The sequence below is a fragment of the Abrus precatorius genome, unplaced genomic scaffold, assembly GCF_003935025.1.
Source record: "Abrus precatorius isolate BTA unplaced genomic scaffold, Abrus_2018 Scaffold3, whole genome shotgun sequence".
Classification (NCBI taxonomy): domain Eukaryota; kingdom Viridiplantae; phylum Streptophyta; class Magnoliopsida; order Fabales; family Fabaceae; genus Abrus; species Abrus precatorius.
In genome coordinates this window covers 33,443,939-33,465,969 of record NW_020874373.1, presented here as the reverse complement: position 1 = coordinate 33,465,969, position 22,031 = coordinate 33,443,939, and the positions used below count along the sequence as shown (strand labels likewise).

The window sequence follows — 22,031 nt, the reverse complement described above, 5'->3', positions numbered from 1 at the left end:
TATCCGTAACTTATTCTGTAGCAAAAGTCTTTAACTATTCTATAGCGAAAGTCTCTAACTATTTTGCAGCTATTTCATAGCTAATCCGTAGCAAAAGTCTTTAACTATGCCGTAGCAAATCCATAGAATATCTGTAGCTAATGTCTTCAATTATTCTGTTGCTATTCCATAGCAAATCTGCAGTTAAAGTTTTATTTTAGTCCATAACTATTCCATAGTTAATCTATAGCTAAAGTTTCTAATTATTCTGTAGTCAATCCGTAGCTAATGTCTTCATTATTCTGTAGCAAATCTGTAGCTAAAGTTCTATTTTAGTCTATAGTTATTCCATAGTTAATCTGTAGTTAAAGTCTCTAACTATTTCATAACTAATCCGTACCTAATCTGTAACTAATGTCTTCAATTATTTTGTAGCTATTTCGTAGCAAGTCTACAGCTAAAGTTTCTATTTTAGTCCGTAACTAATCTGTAGCTAATGTTTCTAACTATTTAGTAGCTAATTTGTAGCAAATCTATAGCTAAAATTTCTATCTTAGTTCGTAGCGATTCCATAGCTAATTTGTAATTAAAGTTTCTATTTATTCTCTAACTATTTCGTAGCTAATCCATAGCAATTGTGTAGCTAATTTCAATCCAACATCTTATTTATTATTTAAAATTAATTTCTAACCACAATATAAATAATTTAAAGATTGCTATATTAAATATCTAAAGACTGTAAATACAAGAAAAGTGTATTAAATATCTGATCGTGAATATAGAAACAAAATTTAAATTCAAGACATATAAACATAAAGATAGTAATCAGTCTAATCCTAAATCATTATCATCATTTTCTACCTCAGCAACTTGATCTAATGGTTTTTTACCTCGAAGGGGTGGTACTGGAGTTAAATTTGGTGCTTGAAGGCTAGTGTACTGGGATAAAATTCCATCCAACATCGGTGCCAACTGAGTATTAACAAAAGATGTCATTGCTACATTTACAGCTGCATTTATGGCTACTTGTGATGGAGTAGACACAGAAGAGGAAGTAGCATATGCTGGAGTTGTAGACATTGATGATCCATTAGTTGACAGCTCTAAGCCGTGACCCAAGCCATGAACTCGTCCCTTTTTGGTGGGACTCGCAACCTCTAACCACACATCTGGATCAATCTCAGGATAAGATGATTCTTCACCATACTTTTGTAACATTGCATTATCAAGGTTGTTCTGCATTTATTACAAGCAAAATATTTATCAACTCTACAAATATACTTTATCTATAACTTATACGATTATATTACAGGAGCAAACAACACAAGATGATGCAATATCAATCTAATGCAAAGGAAAGAATGTAAAAAAAGCAGCCGAGAAATCATAACAATACAGGAACACCAAAAGCATCCAACAATATAATTATTATATTATAACTCTATATTTAGTGATAAGGCCACACATTCATTACTCACTATGAAACCCAAACAAAAATTATTGATAAGTAATAGACAGAAAGTCTTTCATGGCTAACAACACATGACCAAATTCAAAACAAACAAAAGATGTACATCACCCACTTGAGAATAATATTCAATTCATTGAAAAAAATAAGATAACTATATGTTTCTTGAGATCTCCAATCCATATTACAGAGTGCACAAGAAAAATAATAAAAAGTCAAAAATTCTGAAACTAAAATCTTCAACAATCAGAATAGTAAAATCTCTTTCACATACGAAAGTCAGCAAATGAAGATATCTATACAAGAGAAATAACAAAACCAAAGACATGGGCAACTAATGATAATGTACAATAATACTATAAATCATATGTTCTTATATAGCAAATAGTATAAAATAACTAATAGTATAAAAAATTATGTTTAAGCCACATACAGCAAATTGCTTAGAGTGCTCAGATATAAATGCTCTAGCATTGTTCTTATGTGTTTTATGGTACACATCTCGATAAGAAACTTACTGATTTTTCTCTATCTCCTGTAATCAACATTCAATTAGATAGAATATATAAAAAAATATAATTACTAAATCAAATTTGTTATACCATCTTCTTTTTGTATTCACAAAAACTAATGGATCCTCCTGTATGCAACATTACGTTAGACATAGAGGCTTTATTCCTCCGAGCAATTTCTGACTTCCTTTGCCATTGAGGGGACAAACAGATGTCAACTAATCCATCCCAAACTTCAGTTTTCATCCCCTTAGGCTTATGACCCTTTGCATCAGTCAAATTTGTAGAGTTTACAACCACAAGTGCTTTAGCTTTTGCCTTTTTCAACATGTCTGGATAGCGATCATTGCATGTTATCTCCCATACATGACTTGCCATAGTGCGATCATATTTTGATGAAATTGATATCTTTCCTATAATAATAAAGGAATGAGTTAATATCTCTTTCATTTTTAAAGCATATATAAAAAACTCAATTAAGATATTACCATAAACTCTTGAAATAATACCAAACAAATTTTATTTTATTTTCTTCATTAAATAATTTTATAAAACTGTTTTAAAATATTATTTTTAAAAATTATAAATCAAACAAGTTCTAAAACTAATTTGTAGCTAACTTGAGTTTTTTAAGTGTAAATTTTGCTACTGAATCATTCTGTAACTATTCTGTAGCTAAACTAAGAATATTTTATAGCTAACTTTTACTATAAAAATTTTTTGTAGTTAATCCGTAGCTAAATTAAGAAATTTTTAACTATGCAAAAGTCTATAATTAATCTGTAGCTAATTCCAAGCAAATTTTTTCTGCCATATAGTGTCACTTATTCCCACCATAAGTTTATTTTTCTACAAAAATTTTTTGTACCTAATCTGTAGCTAAATTAAAAAAATTTTAGCTACGCAAAAATATGTAGCGAATCCCAAACAATTTTTTCTCGTCATAAGGGGTCACTTATTCCCACTATAAGTTTATTTTGCTACAAAAAATTTCTGTAGCTAATATGTAGCTAAATTAAAAAAATTTTAGCTACGCAAAAGTTTGTAACTAATCTCAAGCAAATTTTTTTCGTCATAAGACACTACTTATTCCCATCATAAATTAATTTTGCTACAAAAAATTTTTTTAGCTAATCCGTAGCTAAATTAAAAATTTCTTAGCTACACAAAAGTTTGTAATTAATCCGTAGCTAAATCGAAGCAATTTTTTCTCGTCATAAGACGTTACTTATTTGTGTGAATTTAGCTATGAAATTTTTATCCCTAACTAATCCCTAGCTAATTAGCTAAGATTTTGCTACGGAATAATTCTATAGCTAATTTTTATAACTAAATTTGTTTTTTTTCTTATAGAGAGATTATTATATATCATTTCATTTGAGAGAGTAGGTAAGAATAAAATATTTAATTAATTTATCATTGTATATATTTAGTGATTATTATAATATAGAAGGAAAAAAAATTTACAAATAACTTTATAAAATAAATTTTAATATTTTAAATTTTTTAGTGATTCAAATATTTATAATATACATTATTTTACTTTTAATTATTTAAGATATTAATTCTCTAAATATTGAAATATAAGAATATTTTTTTTGTTTTTTTTTTGTATGAGAAAAGAAAATTACTAAAATATGATATTTTAAAACAAATTTCTTAAAACTCGCCAACTATATTTTTTAATTATTTTTTAAAAAATTATCATTAGCAAATTTTTATGTTTTAATTTTTTTTAAAAAGTATTAGCGAATTTTAAAATTTTTCATTATTCTATCTCTAAATTTTTGTACTTGAATCAAAACTCATGATAATATTTGAATATCATATTTTTATAATTTTTCTAAAACTACTATGTTGGTATAGATTATTTTAAAATTCCATACATAAAAGAATAATTCTGTATTTAACTTATAAATTAATAAAATAATAATTTTCTTATTCAATTATATAATGCAACTATATGCCCTATATTTAAACTCAAGATTGCTGAGTATGTTAAAATAATTTTGCGTTAATTTATTCACGTAATCAAGGTCCAGTAAAACAGTACTATTAATATATCCTAAATAATTAAAAATATATTTTATGAACCTGTATATGATATGGGTATGGACTCAAGGTATTTTTGCTTGGGGAGTTAGTAGGCAACAATATTGTTGGCCCCATTATTTCATTGCAGTTATTTTCTTAGAAATCGAAAGGAAAATGAACAGGAAAATAAAAAGTGCGAAACAGTACTCAATAATGAAGGCCAACGGAAACCCAAGTTCAGCACACGAAAGCTTTCAATGTAGCAAAATATTGGTGGCAAATCAAACAGAAAATTGCATGGTCCTGTTCCATTTACGTACCTGTGGTTCATTTGCAAGTTTTTGTTTTCTTATTACTTATTAGGATGTCTTGATCATTATCCACTCTTCCTAACCTTTACAACCTATGAATGAGTAGGGAGGTAACAATTCCATTGTTGCTGACAGAAACAAAATATCGAAGAGAAAAAAAAAACAGTTGAGCTAGCTAGAAAGAATGCTGAGCAGCGATCAAGATAATAATTTTTACTTTGTTTCTCATATTAGAATCTCATGATTAAAAAAATTGATTTGAATCACTTTGTAAGTTTATTTTTTAAAATTTTAGAACACATTAAAGATAAGTGAAATTTATTTTACTTTAATATTTTTAATTAAAATGGTTAAACAAATATGGATAAGATGTTTATAAATCAGAATTTCTTTTGAAAATTACAAACATTTGGTTGTGTTTTCAAAGAAAGATTAAAGAAAATGTTAGGAATCAAATCATGTAAACACATTAGACAGAATTTGCGTCTGATCGGTTTGAACTTTCATCAGTTAGGGTAAAATAAATACATGTTCCCTGAAAGTATCTTTTAAACTCGACAACTTTTCTTATCTTTAAAAAAAATATTATTTTTTCCCTTCAAAATCATTAAATTACAAAGTATTAAAACTTGATTTTTTTTTAAGTTTTAAATACAGTTGGCTGTTCTTTTACAAGCGAAATTTTATAAAAAGTACACGTGTTTTGGTGTCCTAAAAACAAGACTCAATAATTAAACGTAAATCAAACAGGTTTATGATATTCAGGAACAACAAGAGTACTCATCCATTTGACATCGACCGAAGCATTTTTCTTTCAAATGTCTAACACTTCTAAAATTTTGTAACTATATCCATTACGTGGGTTGACAACTGACAAATGATAAAATATTATATTTTAAAAATAATTGAAAACATGTATATTTTACAGTCCATGGAAGATATGAAGTGATTGAAAAGAATGAAGGAATAAAAAAGAAAAAAAATGAAAGATCAAAATTCTATAAAATAATATAATAAAAATGAGAAAAATTCTAAAAAAAATTAAAATCTACAGATGATACCTCATAAGGTTTAAATAAAATAAAATTTAAATTTGTTCCACAGGCATAAATTCATCATTAATGTTAACTGTATCAAATAGTTGTTGTTTAAATTAGAAGAAAATATTATTTTTAATACATTATTAGTGTACTTTTTTAATATCAATCAATTAAAATTTATAATAAATATAATTTTAAATTTAATTATTAAAAAAACTAGTATTTTTTCATTGATATGGAAGTTCATAATTAAATAAAAATATAAAAGTTAGTGCATTTTATTTATTTATTTTAAAACGTGATATACAAATGAGTTTAATTTTCATAAACTGTTAGAATGAGCTAAACTGTTATTTGCACTATTAACCATATATCTGAGATATAAGTTTTAAAGGAATTTTTTATAATTATAATTTTTAAATAATAATTCATGATATGATAAAATGTAAAATATCTTTAATATTAGTGCAATTTAATTAAATTCTAAAAAATATCCCTTTACTGTTATCTGAAAAGATGCTCAATCACAGTATAAATTATTTTGTTTTTCATGAACAAAAACTAGCCACCACTGCAAAATTAGGACAAGTATGGACATATCCATGGTGATGAATTGAAGTCCTACAATGTTGCTTTTGCAACCTCAAATCTCTAAAAGAGAGAGAATCCTTATTTCTGTAAGTTCTCAACACAAAATTTAGTTAACATTGTTGAAATCACACTTTTAATATCAATCAACATGATCGATTACAATAGATATAGAAATGCCCGCAAGCATAATACTCAGCTTTGGTTGGAATTCGAATTTGGATAAGGGTCTATCAACCAACTTTGCCTCTCATTTATCTAGTGTAGTTATGAATTTTAGCTTAAACATCTTTAGTTCGTTAGATTTTTTTAAAAATTTATTCTTTAAATACAAAATTCATCAATTAGAAGTGAAGTGTAATTAAAATGATAAGTTTTTCTCATAATTTTCACATATTTCTACGATTAATGAATTTAAGTACAAAGATGTCTACTACTTTTTCTTTTCTTTTTTTTGTAACGAATGATTACTTATATATATAGATACCAAAATGTGACGAAAATGCCTAAAAAGTCCACTGATATATAAAATCATTGCCTATAAAATTATTGCCGCCCCTCCCTTTTTGTCTTCTTGTTTTTTAAATTATGAAGCTTATCGTTCCTCTTTTTTTCTTTTTTTTTTCCCTTTGTAATGTTATATAAGATGTATTAGATATCAAACTCATATATGTGATTACGAATATATTGATTTTATTAAGAGTGGTTATGAATAATATGGTACCTGATTGACGAATGTGTAAATTTATGAAATTTAGTATGGCAAGTGTATTGATATGAAGTCGTTGACAGGTAGTTATTAATCTTATAATTGTTAGGATGTTAACATATAAAGAAAAAACTTCCACGTGTATTTTGTTGGTTGGGGACAGAATGTGTTCTTCAAAAGAATGGAAAAGACCATCTATTAATGCAAACAAGGAAGGAAGGTAAGAACTATCGGACTGTTATATATTTATTTGGGTGCTGTTTGGACAATATATATATATATGACTCCGCAAGAATCAAATTATTTTCGACAATGTGGAAGAAATGGTGAATCAATTTCAACTCATATATTAGCTTGCAAAAAACTTCTCTTGGGTCTTGTATGTTTTCTTGCAGCTGTCGCTGTTCAGATTACAATAGGTCAGTAATTAAAATCAATCAATCAAAAAATGAAAATTGCCACTACTTAACATTGATTACTTTAATAAAAAAGTTTAATTGATAATATGTTGTCAGTATAAAACTTGTTTACCCAGACATCAAAGTCAAATATTGCCACTGCATATCTTTTTTAAAGTATAATTATTAAATAATTAATTAATTTAATTCCGTTAAAATTTTAAAAAATACCCAAAATAACTAATTTTCATACCTCCTCCAATTGCCCGTGAAAACCACCATGCTTACCCCAGCCTGCTCAGTCAGCCGCCACGAAATCATCATTGACGAAATGAATAAAGTATATTGTTGCTCTTTTGATTCGTCTTATTTCATGATTCACCATTTTCTTCCAATAACACGTATACGAAGAACATTGCAAAAAAATTTTAGATATTTTTTAATCTATTATTAACTTATGTATTTTTACGATTAAAATTTCTGTTGTCGTTGTTTCAATAATAATAATAATAACGATTGAATGAAAAATATTTGGACCACTGTGATTTCTGTTGTTGAATTAATTATTTGATTAAAACTATTGTCGTTCTTATCGATTTGATAGTAAAAAAATTAGCAAAGGCAGGCACCGGAAAAATGGGTGGCAATGAAGAGATTGTGATTTTCAAAAGAGAAACAGAAATCAACAAGCACATAGATTCTACCATTGTGAACAGTAAATAAGATATATTTGAGAGTTTAAAAGAGAAAAAAAAAAGTTTGAAGGAGAAGAGGGAAGAGGAAGATAAAATACTTTTTTATATCTTAAAAAAAAATTTACAATAAGAGAACTTAAAAAAAAAACAAGAAAAATTTAGAGTAAATCTAAAAATCTCTCAATTATTTCTTTTTAGTTTTAAAAATGCTTAAATAAAAAAATATATATCCTAAACTTACAAATAAATCCTAAAAGAAAATAAAAAGTGGCATTGAAAGTCTTGTAGTTTAATAGTCTCACCACCTATAACTCAAATTTACATTTGGTGACATATTTTATATTTTCCTCTCTCTTCTTTTGTCATTCAGATTTCTTTAAAAAATTATTGTGGAGATAATTTTTGAAAAAGAAAAGGAGAGAATATATTTTATAATTAAAAAAATATATATTATTTATAATAATAAATATTTTAAGTTTATATTAATTATTATTTTATATCTTTTATTTTAAAAAATATTTATTTAAAAGAGAAAATTTGTCATTCCTACTCCTTTCCTTTCAAATATTTTTTCCAAACAATTCTTAAATGAGAAATATTAGAAAAACGTTTTAAATCGTTTAATTTTTCAAAATCTCCATAAAATTTTCTCAATGTTCTAAATATAATTATGTTTTAGAACGTATCTCTCACTATAATTTTGGTAAAATCCAGGATACCAGTATCCGTACAATTTTTTCTTTTTAGGGACGATCGAAACCTATATTTCAAGTTAAAATTTATTATTATTGAAGTCACATCATATGAATTGAAGCATGCATAATGATGCTATCGGAGCTGAATTATGTATCTATATTTATTGTTGAATTGGTCAGTAATACTCGACTTATACTATTTGAAGAAGATTGAAAGATAACGATCAAAGATATTTACTTAAGTACTTCAGATATTGTGATTTAAAGTAGTTATTTATTTATTTGTTTGAAGAAATATATTCAAAATCAAGAAATGCGTGTATAGGGTGACTAAATGTCCACGCAAATGCTTTGAATTCTCTATATCTAATAACATGCATGTTGCAGTAATTATATAGTTAATGTGTTTTCACTCATTTGTAGTGTTGCACCGCAAGGCTAATTTAAAACACAAATTAAGAAACATTGGTTTATATACAAATTTAGAGGCATAAAGAAAATGTCATGGTAATCTATTTCATCCTTATTCAAAGAAGAGTCAAATTGTACAAAAATAATTGCCAATTATTGGTGGAACCTGTGTCGATGAAAAGATGTCATATGGAGCAAGTGTTTTTTTTTATATTATTATTATAAATTTATCTTTTAATTATAAATATCATTAAAGATTCATAACACCTTTTCACGTTGCTATACTCACTTGTAAGTATTGCACCCACCAGACTTATTTGAATTAGATAAATTGACGAAATTTTTATAAATAAAGAGAGGTTGATATATAGAATTTCAACGCAACAATCTTTACATTTCATTCTCAATAAATAGCAATATCGTACAAATTAACAGCATGTCAATGATGGAGAATTAAAATTGAGTAATTTAACAACGCAAACACAGGCAGCACATCCGACATAAAGCCTGACTTTTGAGGATGACATCTCCACTAAACTAATTCTATAATCCATTAGCTTATAATTAATACATGATAAGTTATATATATATATATATATATATATATATATATATATATATTCCTTTTAAGTTTCATACTTTTAAAACTTATCTCTTTATATTTTTATTATATTTAAAAATGAAATTTTGTATCATTTGATAAAATAGTATAAATATAATCAATATACTAAGTTAGAGTATTTTACATTAATTAAATTTCAATCGATCTAGTAAGTAACAATTTTCTATATTATTTATATCAAAATTTATCTAAAATGTTAGGTTTTTATCTATTTTACAGGAGAATTTAATTTCATACTTGAAATTTAGATCATAGTGTAATATCATTAGTGTTATTTGATTAATAAGAAAAATCTAAACCTATATTTATATATTATTATTATTATTATTATTATTATTTGGAGTCTTTTCAACAGTATTCAAGGACCTTGAGCAATATAATTATTTTGGTCTAGCTTATTAGAATTTTTACCTTCTTATGAATCATGTAACTTTTTCATTGACCATTGTGAGTTTCACTCTCAAATAAAATCTTTTGATGCAAATTGTGTTTAATTTTAATCTCATTTGTACATGTTTTAAGATTATTTAGACAATGTTCTAACACATGACTATATCTTCCACAAGAGAAACACATGAGACAAAAACCTTTATATTTTATTTTAAACTATTAACCCAAGACCTTCAACAAGAAAATTAACTTCCTTCTAAGATCTAATTTCACACATATCTTACTAAACTTTGCTTTAATTAAGATCAGGGTGTTATTATCAATTTTTAGCGTTGTTCTTAAAAAGGACTATACTTGTCACAAAAATTTACTATCATATAATTTTAATGGGAGATTAGAAATTCTAATCCAAACAACTACTTTTTTAAAAGAGTACTTGACTCAAAAAGAGGTTTCCAACATTGAACCTAAGGTCCTTCAAGCAAAATATTTTTATAATCTTCCATGTGATCAAACTTAACAAAAAAAAAAAATCTTCATTTAAATTTAGTACTTTCATGTCTCCATTTTTACTCCAAATATTTTTCAACTTTATATCTAAATATTTATACCAATTTTCATGGTCTTTAAGAGGAGCTTTAATATGAAGATAGGAATTATTATGAGAAATATCAGGAAAGTCTTTATCTTTATCAAAGTTAAGGTTAAAATCTTTCATATCAAACTCTAATTTTAGGTCATTCTAGCAAGAATCTTTCATCATGGCCTCTTTCAAAATGATTTGATCTTTTTCCTTCTCCTTCTACATATCCTTCATTGTTTTAACCTTCTTGACACTTTGAGTAGGTGAATCTTCCTTCTCTGATAAGTCTAAACTTGAAGCTTCCATCCCTTTTGAAGTCTTCTTCACAACTTGTATTGGGTTCTTATAGAAGGAAATTAGTTGTTATAAGCTTCTGCCACAACCAATTTATCAAAATTCTCAACTTAAGCGACATGATAAGTCAAGTTTTAATAAATGATAACTTGAACTATAGCATTTATTATCTTAAATAAATTAAATTTTAGTTTCGATCTCTTTCTTTTATTGTAATAGTTCTCATGAGTGGCTAAATTTTCTTTAAGATTGAATGTAATCTTTAACTCAAATATATTTTGATGATCTTAAATGTTATAAAACTTAACTCATGAATGTATGTGCAATTGTTCATATTTATTGTTAAGTGTTTAATTGGGCAATTGAATGTGGTGGATGAATTTATTATTAGAAATTTTTTACATACACAAATACTTGAACATGAGACCTCTTGCTTAAGCAATACTAAGTCGCTTATCACTAGGACCAACCTTCAATCTTCGTCATATTTATTTAATAACTACAAAATAAGTTTTTATAATATGAATCTAACAACAAAAGATAATGTATTCAAGGTAATATTTAAAGAATATGCTAGCATCATTTTTTTTACAATGTGTAAGAATCTAAACTATTCGGGCCGCTTGTTTAATATAGCAACTGTATTTTTAGTCTACAGCTCAAAGATTAAAGTGAAATATCTTCTGGTAATTGATTCATATGTCCAAATTTTATTCAAAAGATAATTGTGCTTAATTTCTTAAAATTAAATTCAAGAATTAACATTATAAAGCTGAATAAAAAGCAACAAATGCACATAGAAAAGAGATTTTTTCTTATTTTGTGGGAGTCGTTGTCGCGGGACACAGAGTAATTAAATTATACTTATTGTCCCTAACTTTAGGGGTTGGATTTTATATTAAAAAAATCAAATTTATGATGGAACTAGACTAAAGATATAGTTCACTTTTTTCAAACCTATCTTTAGTTTGTATTTTGTTAAATATATTTATTTAGTTTTGGAAAAGTGCTTCAAGACCAGTTTATAATCGGTTAGTACTGAATAAGGAGCAACATGGTGCCATAGCTGGCCTCCACACACGCCGCATGCCTACCTCTTCTCCATCACCAACTTCTCAAATCCTCCTTTACAATAACAATCTCACACCTATTTGTGATTTTATTTAATTATATAAAAATAGTTTTTAAATAAAAATATGCTTATATTATACAAATATTTTTAATTTAATAAATTTTAAAAATAGTAAGTAATTTTTTTTATTAATAATCAATATTTTATTCTATTAAATAAGACTAAATTAAAAAACTAGATTTTTTAAAATAAATATTCAATATAAAAAAATGCATAGCATAATTAGAAGAAAATAGTACTTTTAAAATTGTTTTCATTTAAAATAAAGAACTAGGTAGACTAATACAAATTACTTTAGCCTGAAAATTTATTTATATTATTTGACTTTTTAAAAATGGATTGATTTGAACTATGGTTTAGTTTGGTTTAAATGGGTATCATACAAATCCTGCTTAATGTATCATTAAAAGGAAATTCATTAACCCATGGTTTCAGTTTACCACACATGCACTAGGTCGTATATCCCTAGAGTATGACTTGCTCTATTTCGTATTAAAAATTATATTAATTTATAATTGTGTTTAGACTTTAGAGTCTAAGATTTTAATCTGAGACCGTCTTAAGAAATACATTAAAAACTTTGTCTTGTCAAAAAGTTATAATAGTCTTGATTTTGTTATATATACTCAAAATTGCATACTTTTTACATGTTTAGTTTTTTTTTCTCATCATATGATTTATAAACAAAACATATAAATAATATCATAACGATTTTTAATATTTTTCATCGATGAAAATTAGAAAAGTATATTGATATTTAACGTCAACATTTATTATTGAAAGTTCTGAGATAAAATTTAACTTATAATTAAAAAATAGCACCAAAATATCTATAATACACAACATAAACTTTGTCCTTATATGCGCACCACTTTATTTGGTTAATAAATAGCGAAGTTGGGTATGAAGAAAATCCCTTTTTGTATACGGTGTAGGCAACATCAAGGACACAGCAAAAAGTGAAGAGATATGTGACAAAGGTCGGAAATGGTGTATTTGACGGTATATGACGTAATAAAAATGTATCTAACTTCACTTTGGGAATTTATATTTTGGGCACCTACTTACCATATAGAATATACGAAGAGGCACGCTTGGGAGATTATAAAAGGGTCACTAGCCATCAAGTCCCTGCCACTTGGGTTTTACATAGAAATCACATTTCTTAGATAGCTCCATAAACGATGGAGGGGACCAACCAAAATATATGCAGCTACGTCGCTGACACGATTGAACTGCAAATTCCCAGCACTCCCGAGTCATCATCCCCTTCTCTTTCTTTCACAAGACTTGCAGAGAGTTACCCTCCTGGCTTTACTAGAAAGGTAACTAAGGAAAAAAGTGAAAAAACCCATTCATTCTTAGATGCTTATGAATTATTAGTATTATCGTTTACATCAGTAATAATAATTAGTCTCTTAATTTTGATCATTTTACAAAGAAACTTATTTTATAAATCAACTCAGACATATATTTATTACTCTTCATTAATCAATATCCAGGCTTGTTAATAATTTTATTCTTTGAAGGAGTTTAGTTTTGTGGTTTTGCATATATGGGTTGTTTAATTAATTAGATTCTTATATTTATAAAGGAAATGTATTAATTAAACTGGGCTGTTGTTGGTGGAACATAATGAACAGGTATTTGCAGAGGTTATAGGCACATTCCTATTGGTGTTTGTGGGAAGTGGTACTGCTGGTCTTAGTGCTATTGATGAAAACAAAGTCTCAAAACTTGCAGCTTCACTTGCAGGAGGATTCATAGTGACGGTGATGATTTATTCTATTGGACACATCTCAGGGGCACACATGAATCCAGCGGTTTCTCTTGCTTTTGCCTCCGTCAAGCATTTGCCTTGGCCACAGGTTCGTCCGTATATTCATATATTCTAATATAATAATCCCTTCTTTTTGCACGTGGATTGTTTTCCACTCATTCTTGATTGAATTCATCGACACAACAATGCATTAAGATAAGAAAATATTAACACTGTTTATTTTAGCCATTATTATTTTATGCGTAAAACTTATTTTGCAAATTAACCTTTGTAATTTAGCTTTGTGTGTTTTATTTTATTAAAATAATTATATATTAAATAAAAAAAACTAATAAACTCAAACTAACTTTTTCACTACCGCTTTTGAGCCATAGACCAATTCTTATTCAGTTTAAGGTCAGCTTGTTTTTTAGTATTGAATAAATGCATACACATGATTAGTTCGCTAATTTTTCAATGTTGAATCGGATAGGCTAATTCAATTTTTAATTCTATGTATTATACACCTAACATGTGTAATTAACACTGTGGGAGACAAATGTGTTATTATTGTATCCATTTTTAATCACTAATAATTTAGGCTTAATATTTCATGAGATATGCAGTGTCGTACTAAATAGTTACGTTGACCCAAGTGCTCGAACGCTCCTCACCACTCCTTTGATTTTAAAAGATTTATAGTCACCAATATGGCATTAATAATATATAAATCAGTATAATTAACACAAATTGGAATATAATGTTTAAAATTAAATATCACAATAACTCATACCTGGTCTATTGCTTGTCGGGTGGTATAATATAAATAGTATTTCTCATGCTTAGTATATATATATATAGAAGGAAAATGATAACTGCACACAGAGTAATTTCTTCACAAAATCATCATATATAAACTCTTTTATAAGCTATGGAATAAAATAATTGTCTCACTATAACATTTTTTAAAATGGTTCAATGAAATTATCGTGGAATCTATAAAACTTCTGTAAAAATGGAATGGGGGAAAAATCCCATGTCTTTTTGGTCAATAAAAAAAAAATCTCGTAGTAAAATGACCTTGAAACCAACATGGGTCTATTTTTATTGGTTCAAGTCCGCGTCAAAACAGTTCCGCCAAGGAAAAAACAGGTACTGGTCAAGTTCACGTCTCACCTGGACCCACAATAATGTGTATGCATTTGCATCCAGAAATAATCTGAAATGTTCATTAAAGAAAAGGCCCACTAACTCTGTATGAATCCATACATGTGTGATGAGGTTTTGAACCACCCTTCTGCCACGAGATAATGCATAATAAATACCGTACTTGTTTACAGAAATTAATAAAATCTATTACTGATAGAATACTTATTATTTATTTTTAATCAATAGATTCTTCAGTGTATTGTAGTAAATTAGTTCATTTTAAAGGCACAGCTTCTCTTCCTTGTACTCCATGACAATTTAATATATATGGGTAAGTTTTGCATTATTGTTGTTTGTATTTTGTGAGAAGTAAATTAATAGGTTTAGCCCAACAAGGAGCCGACACAAGATGACAAAATGAAACAGTCAACGAAATAATTCAGTTGGATGAACTTGAATTCTTAGAAGGCAAGGTTGGGTTAAATTAACTATTTAGGTGGGTTTTAAAAATGAAGAATAATAAAAGAAAAATTATGTTTATACATTTTTGTTTAAGAAATGCATTTCAAAGATACATGCATACATATATAAAAAAATATGTACATACACAGGGAATGCCAATTTTTAGCGATTCAATTATTGTTGATTTGGACCCTTTCTAGAGAGGCACATAAATAGCACACAATTTTCTTGCAGGTCCCATTTTACGTTGCAGCTCAACTCACAGGAGCCATTTCTGCTTCATATACGCTGAGAGAGCTTTTTCAGCCATCTAAGCAAATTGGAGCAACGACATCCGCTGGATCCCACCTTCAAGCACTAATCATGGAAATGGTGACCACATTTACAATGGTGTTCATCTCCATGGCCGTGGCCACTGACCCAAAAGCTGTAAGAATAACACAAAATTAATTAAAGTTAATTTAATTGAAGCAATTAAATTTTTAAAAATTTTCAATTACATTATCTATATACATACCCTTTACCCTAAAATGTTGTCATTTGGCAGACAGGACAGCTTTCAGGAGTAGCGGTAGGTTCTTCGGTTAGCATAGCAAGCATTATCGCCGGGTAAGTATAGGAAAAAGAAAGTGTTCCGCTCACACACACATATTCACATTTTTACATTACAGGGATTACATGAGCATAGACAAAAATAAAATTAAAAATGGGAGACTCAAAATTAGAGGAAGCTAGGTGAGTTGAAAATAAGAGACATACATGAAAGAAGCCTGTGTTTTGAAAATTATTATTGTATTGTCCGTTTAAACAGACCAATATCAGGGGGATCAATGAACCCAGCAAGGACATTAGGTCCTGCAATTGCAAGTTCAAACTACAAGGGACTTTGGGTCTATTTTGTTGGACCAGTTACTGGGGCACTTTTAGCAGCATGGTCTTACGGTGTGATTAAGGAGACAGATCAACCAAGTGCATTTTCACTATCCTCCTTTTCATTCAAGCAGCGTCAGAGCAATATTAGAACTGACCAAGTTGGTAAATCCACCCACCGATGCTTGGTGTGAAAACATGCTTCTTGAATGACATGTCTTGGAGGAATATCCCAACTTCCACATGTATCATCATGTGTAATTATATATATAGTACCATCATCCGTAGTGTTATTAGCCCTATGTTTCAACTTTAAGGGTTTAGATATGTATATTTCGACAGTATGTAATATGCTTATCCTATATTAATGGAAAGTTAGTTTCATCAGAAATCGGATATGAATAAATTATGAGTCTTTCTAATCATTGCTGTAGCGAAATGTTCGTTATAAAATATATTTTTTATTAGAAATTACATTATAAATTTATTAAAAATTATACTAATAATATATTAATAGTGTTTTAATTTTTTAACAAATATCTTAAGATATTGATTAGTATTTATTATAAGTTATTAATGATAACTAAATGCAGGCCTGGACTGGTATAAGAGACAAATAATCATCATAATATTCTCAATTTAACGTCAATGAGTTATGAGTGCACCACTTACAAATCCATCAAGCGGTTTGGCATACGAAATAAATTTGATTAACCCCAACTATGTTCATCTACCAATTAAAAAACGTACGTTTTATTCCTATGGCTGTGGGAGGATTAAATATGTCATGAACCATGCATGGTGAGCAACAGATTAAGCACGACTCTTCTAAGATAAACGTTAAGAGATAGTTCGTACGCAGCAAAATAAATTTGATAATCTAAAACACAAATCACAACTCACAGGTATTACGTACGCTCACCTACCAATCATATGTGGAAATTCAAACTTATAGGGATAATAAAAACAAATCTAGGCAAATAAAGATTTTAATGTGAAAATTTTTCTTAATAAGAAAAATTACAATAAAAAAAGTACTGTATTAACAGTTTAACTTAAATTAGTTTTATTGGTTTAATTTTTATTTGATAAAATTAAACTGCAGTATATACTTTATAAATGTATACTCTATCGAGATAATATTAACGTGTACAATTAGCAGTTTTCCTAGTGAAAATAAATGCATACAACAACCAATACATCAACAACAACAGTTTTTAGTAACAATAACCTAACAACACAAAATCCAAAGAAAGAAGTGCAACAAAACAAAGCAGACAAATGCAGGATCAGAATTTGCAACCAAAATTCAAATCCTATATCCACCGTTCAAAATAAAGAACCTTGTGTCAGGAGCACTCTCACAATGTTTACCTAATCCAATTATAATAGATGTAAGAAAGAAAACTGCTTAAGAAAAACAAAATGGTGCCCTTTGAAACGTTTTTGCTTTTCTTCTCCGTATCTTTTTACTTTTTTTACTAATTTGGAGATCGTTACCCGTCTCCTTTATCCTTTATTCTACAGATAGGAATAAAAATCCACTTAAACTGGGTCAAAGAACTAAAATTGTCTCCACCCATGTTCAATTAAAGGATTAAAGTAACACATTTATTAATAGGTCACCTTCGAGTAATAGGGGAAACCTAACAAAATCGTGGAGCATGTACATTCTTTAAGTGAGCAAAGTATACATTCGATTATGACTTGACCCTTCTTGATCGCGTCTTTCACATAATACCCGATGACAGATGCAATCTTAATGTCTCGCACACCATATTTGTAGCACTTGGAGTTGAGTGTGTTGAAAAAATTAAATAGAACAAACGATAAAAGGAATACAGTAGTAAAGTCAATAATAATAAAAAGTACCAAGGGTAGGCTCGATTTCATCCATTATCTAAAGAAGGGTAGGTTTGCAATGGTGGAAAGAAATACAATATCTAATTAATGAGCACTAAAACCTACTAATTAATTATTAAGACGACTTGACCATCCTTGATCCCGTTTTTCACATAATACCCAATGACATGAACAATCTTGCAGGCTGGCACGCCACATGGAGTTGAGTGTATAGCAAAATTAAATAGCACTTAAAATAAACAAATACTATAGTACTAAAGTTAATTAACAACGTAAAGTACCCGGGGCAAGATCAATTTCATCCGTTATCTAAAAGGAGGGTAGGCTTGTAATGATGGAAAATAAAGAAACTACAATAGCTAATGAGACTCTTCTTTAGAGTGCAAACAATGAGTGCCCATGAAGGCATTTGTATGATTTGCTTACATAAACAACATGAGTCTCAAATTGATTTTGAATATAATTATTTATGAATAACAAATGGTCAAGTTGACTGCCATGTACCAATAACGCCAATAAAGGCCCCTTTTCAGACTTGGAGGTAAGCATGCATGAGCTCGTTCTAAAGTATATTTATTAGTTTTTTAATACTCTTTAAGTATAATTTTAAAATATAGAAATAATTAATTCTTAAGTTTTTAATAAAATAAATATTTTTATTTTATTTCAAACGTTTTAAAATGAAAATTAAAAAATTTATGAAGATTAATTAAAGGAACTTTTAATTGAAAAAACTAAAAACAAATTAGACCAACACTGTTTAGTACGTATCTTAAAGAACAGGCAGACTCAATTTCACCCACTATCCAAAGCAGGGGTAGGCTAAGGATGATGACAAAAAGAAAATCCAATATCTAATCCAATTCCCTACTCGACCATCCTTGAGCCTATCTTTCACATAACACATATATATCGACAAGTGGCACATCGTATTTATATATAGCACATGCAGTTGACAGAATGGCCAAATTAGAAAGAGTTTTAAAAAAACGACTATAGTAGTAAAGTTAATACTCATTAGCAAGTTTTTGGGTATCACAGAAATATATTTTTTAATTCAAAATTAAATTTAACAAATAATATTTGAAAAGATTAAAAAAATAAGAAATAAAATTAAATATTCAATATAAAAAAATTTAAGTAGCATAATAAGAATATAAAAATATCTTAAACATGAGATTCTGAGGATCATATGTGCAAGTGTGAGCATTTAATTCTCTCTCCTTAATTATTTGAAAGATTATACATATGTAAGTGTGTGTTTGCAATTTTATAATTTATATCTAATTGTATGTATTAAAGTATTTGTTTGTTTTCAACCCAAAAAAAGGGGGGGGGGGGGGGGGGGAGAACTATGTGAAGCTAAAATTTATTATTTTCACCAATGATACTCGAAGATGCCAAAATAAGAAAGTAAACTTGATTCTAAATTTCTAATGAACAACTCAAAAGTTTGTTTATTTTAACTTTATTTTAGATGCATTCTAAACTTTTCCCTGCTCAGACAGAATCAATTCCATCCATTATGTAAAAGTAGGGTAGGATTGCGGAGATGAAAAGAACATACGATAAACTGCTTAGCTAAGAGTCTAAAGTTAAAAAGCGAAAACAATGAACTGAATTTTAAAGGGCACATAATTAATCAGTGTCCTAAAGGCACATTAATTTATGTTTCCATAGATAAAGACATGATTATGCACACCGCATGGGGTGGTCACAAATTGGGTTTAATTTAATGAATGTCATTAAAAATATTTTAAATAATTTATACATTTTTTTATTAATTTATATAAATTAATGATAGATTATACTTATCTTATATTTTTATTAATTATTAAATAATTTTTTTAAGATATGAGACTTAATTCATATTCTTAAAAAGTTAAGAGAATTAAACATGAACAATTAATTAAAACTAATAAAAAGACTCATATCACATGTAAGATAAAGTATTAAAATTAATATATAATTAATTTTTTTTATAAATTTTCTCAAAATTATAATTAATAATTTCTAAACAAAGTTTAATAAAACTTGAAATCACTTGTTTTTTTAATTTCGATCAACCAAATACTTTATCTCATTATATATTATGGCATGATACTAATTGCAGAATAGTGAGCTGGCTCATCACAAGTAAGCTTAAAGTTAACTAACTTAATTCAATCATTCTCTTTTGAGACAAGTCAAATAAAAACCAACTTAAATAATTTATCTGACTGATTTAGTAGATTAACTCAAGAGTTAACCCATATATATATTTTAAAAAATAAATTTGTTTTATCATTATTGACAAGTAACTTCTAGTATTTTATACAATTAATTATTATAAAAAATTAGAATTTTCTAATTTTCTACCAATTTCTAATTTTCTAATTTTTTGTATTACAATAGTAGGTGAAATCAACTCATAGTAAGTTAATCTACTATAATCCACGAGTTAAGTCAAGTCATAAAAACTTACAATGATTAAATTTTAAAAATTCAACTCACTAGTGAGTTGGATTAAGTCCAGTAGGCTAACGAGTTCATTATTATCTTAAAATATATAAGTCCTCCTCTTACCACACAACTGTGCTACCACTTATATAGCACTCACCACCCATTGTTTTAGATTTTCGAATAATATGCACCTTCAAAATTTATAACAACACGAATACATTTTTCTTTTGTCGACACACTTATACCTAAATTTCTTTGTTCCCGCCATTTACTACACCTAAAGTGAGATCGATGGAAAACAAAGATGCTACTTTGTTGTTTCCGATACTGGTAAAAAAAATTTCAATATCTCCGGAATTAAGTTTTATATTTGCGAACGAACGATAATTATACAGAAAATGTTGTTATATTTTCTTACATATTTTTTAATAATCTTTTTTTTATTTTATAAAATAAATATTATATTATATGTATAAATAATATATAACACTTTCTTTATTTAATAATTAAAATTTATCAATATATATATATAAAGTGAATTTAAAATGATTCTATTACTAACCACTGTTCAACTCTTGTCAACTTGTTTCTTAATTAATTTAGGTGATAAACTTGATGATATGAACATGAAAGAAAATCTAAAGCAACAAATAATTGATTATATAGTAATATAATAAAACTACATTTTCAATCTCATGAGTATTTTACAATTACAAATAATTGCTAATACCTTTCTCTGTTTAGACAAATAAATTTATATTTTGAATAATATTATTAACTTTTTATTATTTTGTAAAATCAATTCAAAATACTTAAATTTAAAGACGTGTGAATAAACTCTGATGCTATATAAAAAATTAAAAATGGATTGAAGTTAAGTGGTTCCAAAATTTTAACTCAAAAGACAAAAATTGTCTATAAGGTCAAAATTCATAGAAAGTAATCTCCCACTCCAAATCAAATTAAAACATATCTTAACATAGAGCAAACAAATTAAGCCAAAATCTATAACTGAACTCAAAATAGGCTAAATCTTTTTTTTTTAATGAATTTGGTTTCCTTTTCTTCAAATTAGTGCAATTTTATTCATTACATAGAATTTATTTAATTATCATAATTCAACAAACTCAACCTGTGCTTTTTGAGTCACTATAGTCTTTAACTTCAACTCTCTCGCTGTTCAATGAATGAAACTCCGTTCACCTTGTGCTTTTTGAGTCACAGATGCTGTCATTGCTTCGAAGTCATTGTCGTTTAGCCATTATTCTGTTTAGTTAGCATCTACTAGTTACTCCCATTAATTTGAAAAGATTTGAAAGTGAAATCATACTCTTGTGATTCTTGTTTAATTTCGTGAAATTTCGTTTCTCTTTCATTTTAGGTTGCACCAACAGTTTTGATCATTTCATTGAAATAATAAGCTTTGTCTCTTGGCTGAGGTTTATCCCTTTTCGTAGTTGTTGAATTTCTCATTAGTACTATTGAACGTGCTATATATAGAGTAATGATTGAGATTTTCGATATTCATATCATATACTTTATTCCGAATTTGTATTAATCGATTTAGACCCTTATCCATTTAATTTGAAAATGAACAGAGATTATAAAAGTTGCACAAGACTTTC

At 27.5% G+C, this 22,031-nt stretch overlaps 1 protein-coding gene across 1 annotated transcript; it reads left to right on the top strand.

Annotated features, from left to right (window-relative positions):
* Window positions 1–12,856: 12,856 nt before the first annotated feature.
* On the top strand, window positions 12,857–16,514 carry LOC113862620 (aquaporin NIP2-1-like). The gene is made up of 5 exons (XM_027495701.1): window positions 12,857–13,186; window positions 13,505–13,729; window positions 15,466–15,660; window positions 15,779–15,840; window positions 16,043–16,514. Exons 1-5 carry the CDS (start codon window positions 13,046–13,048, stop codon window positions 16,293–16,295), a joined length of 876 nt encoding a protein of 291 aa, XP_027351502.1. The 5' UTR covers window positions 12,857–13,045; the 3' UTR covers window positions 16,296–16,514.
* The last annotated feature ends 5,517 nt before the right edge of the window (window positions 16,515–22,031 follow it).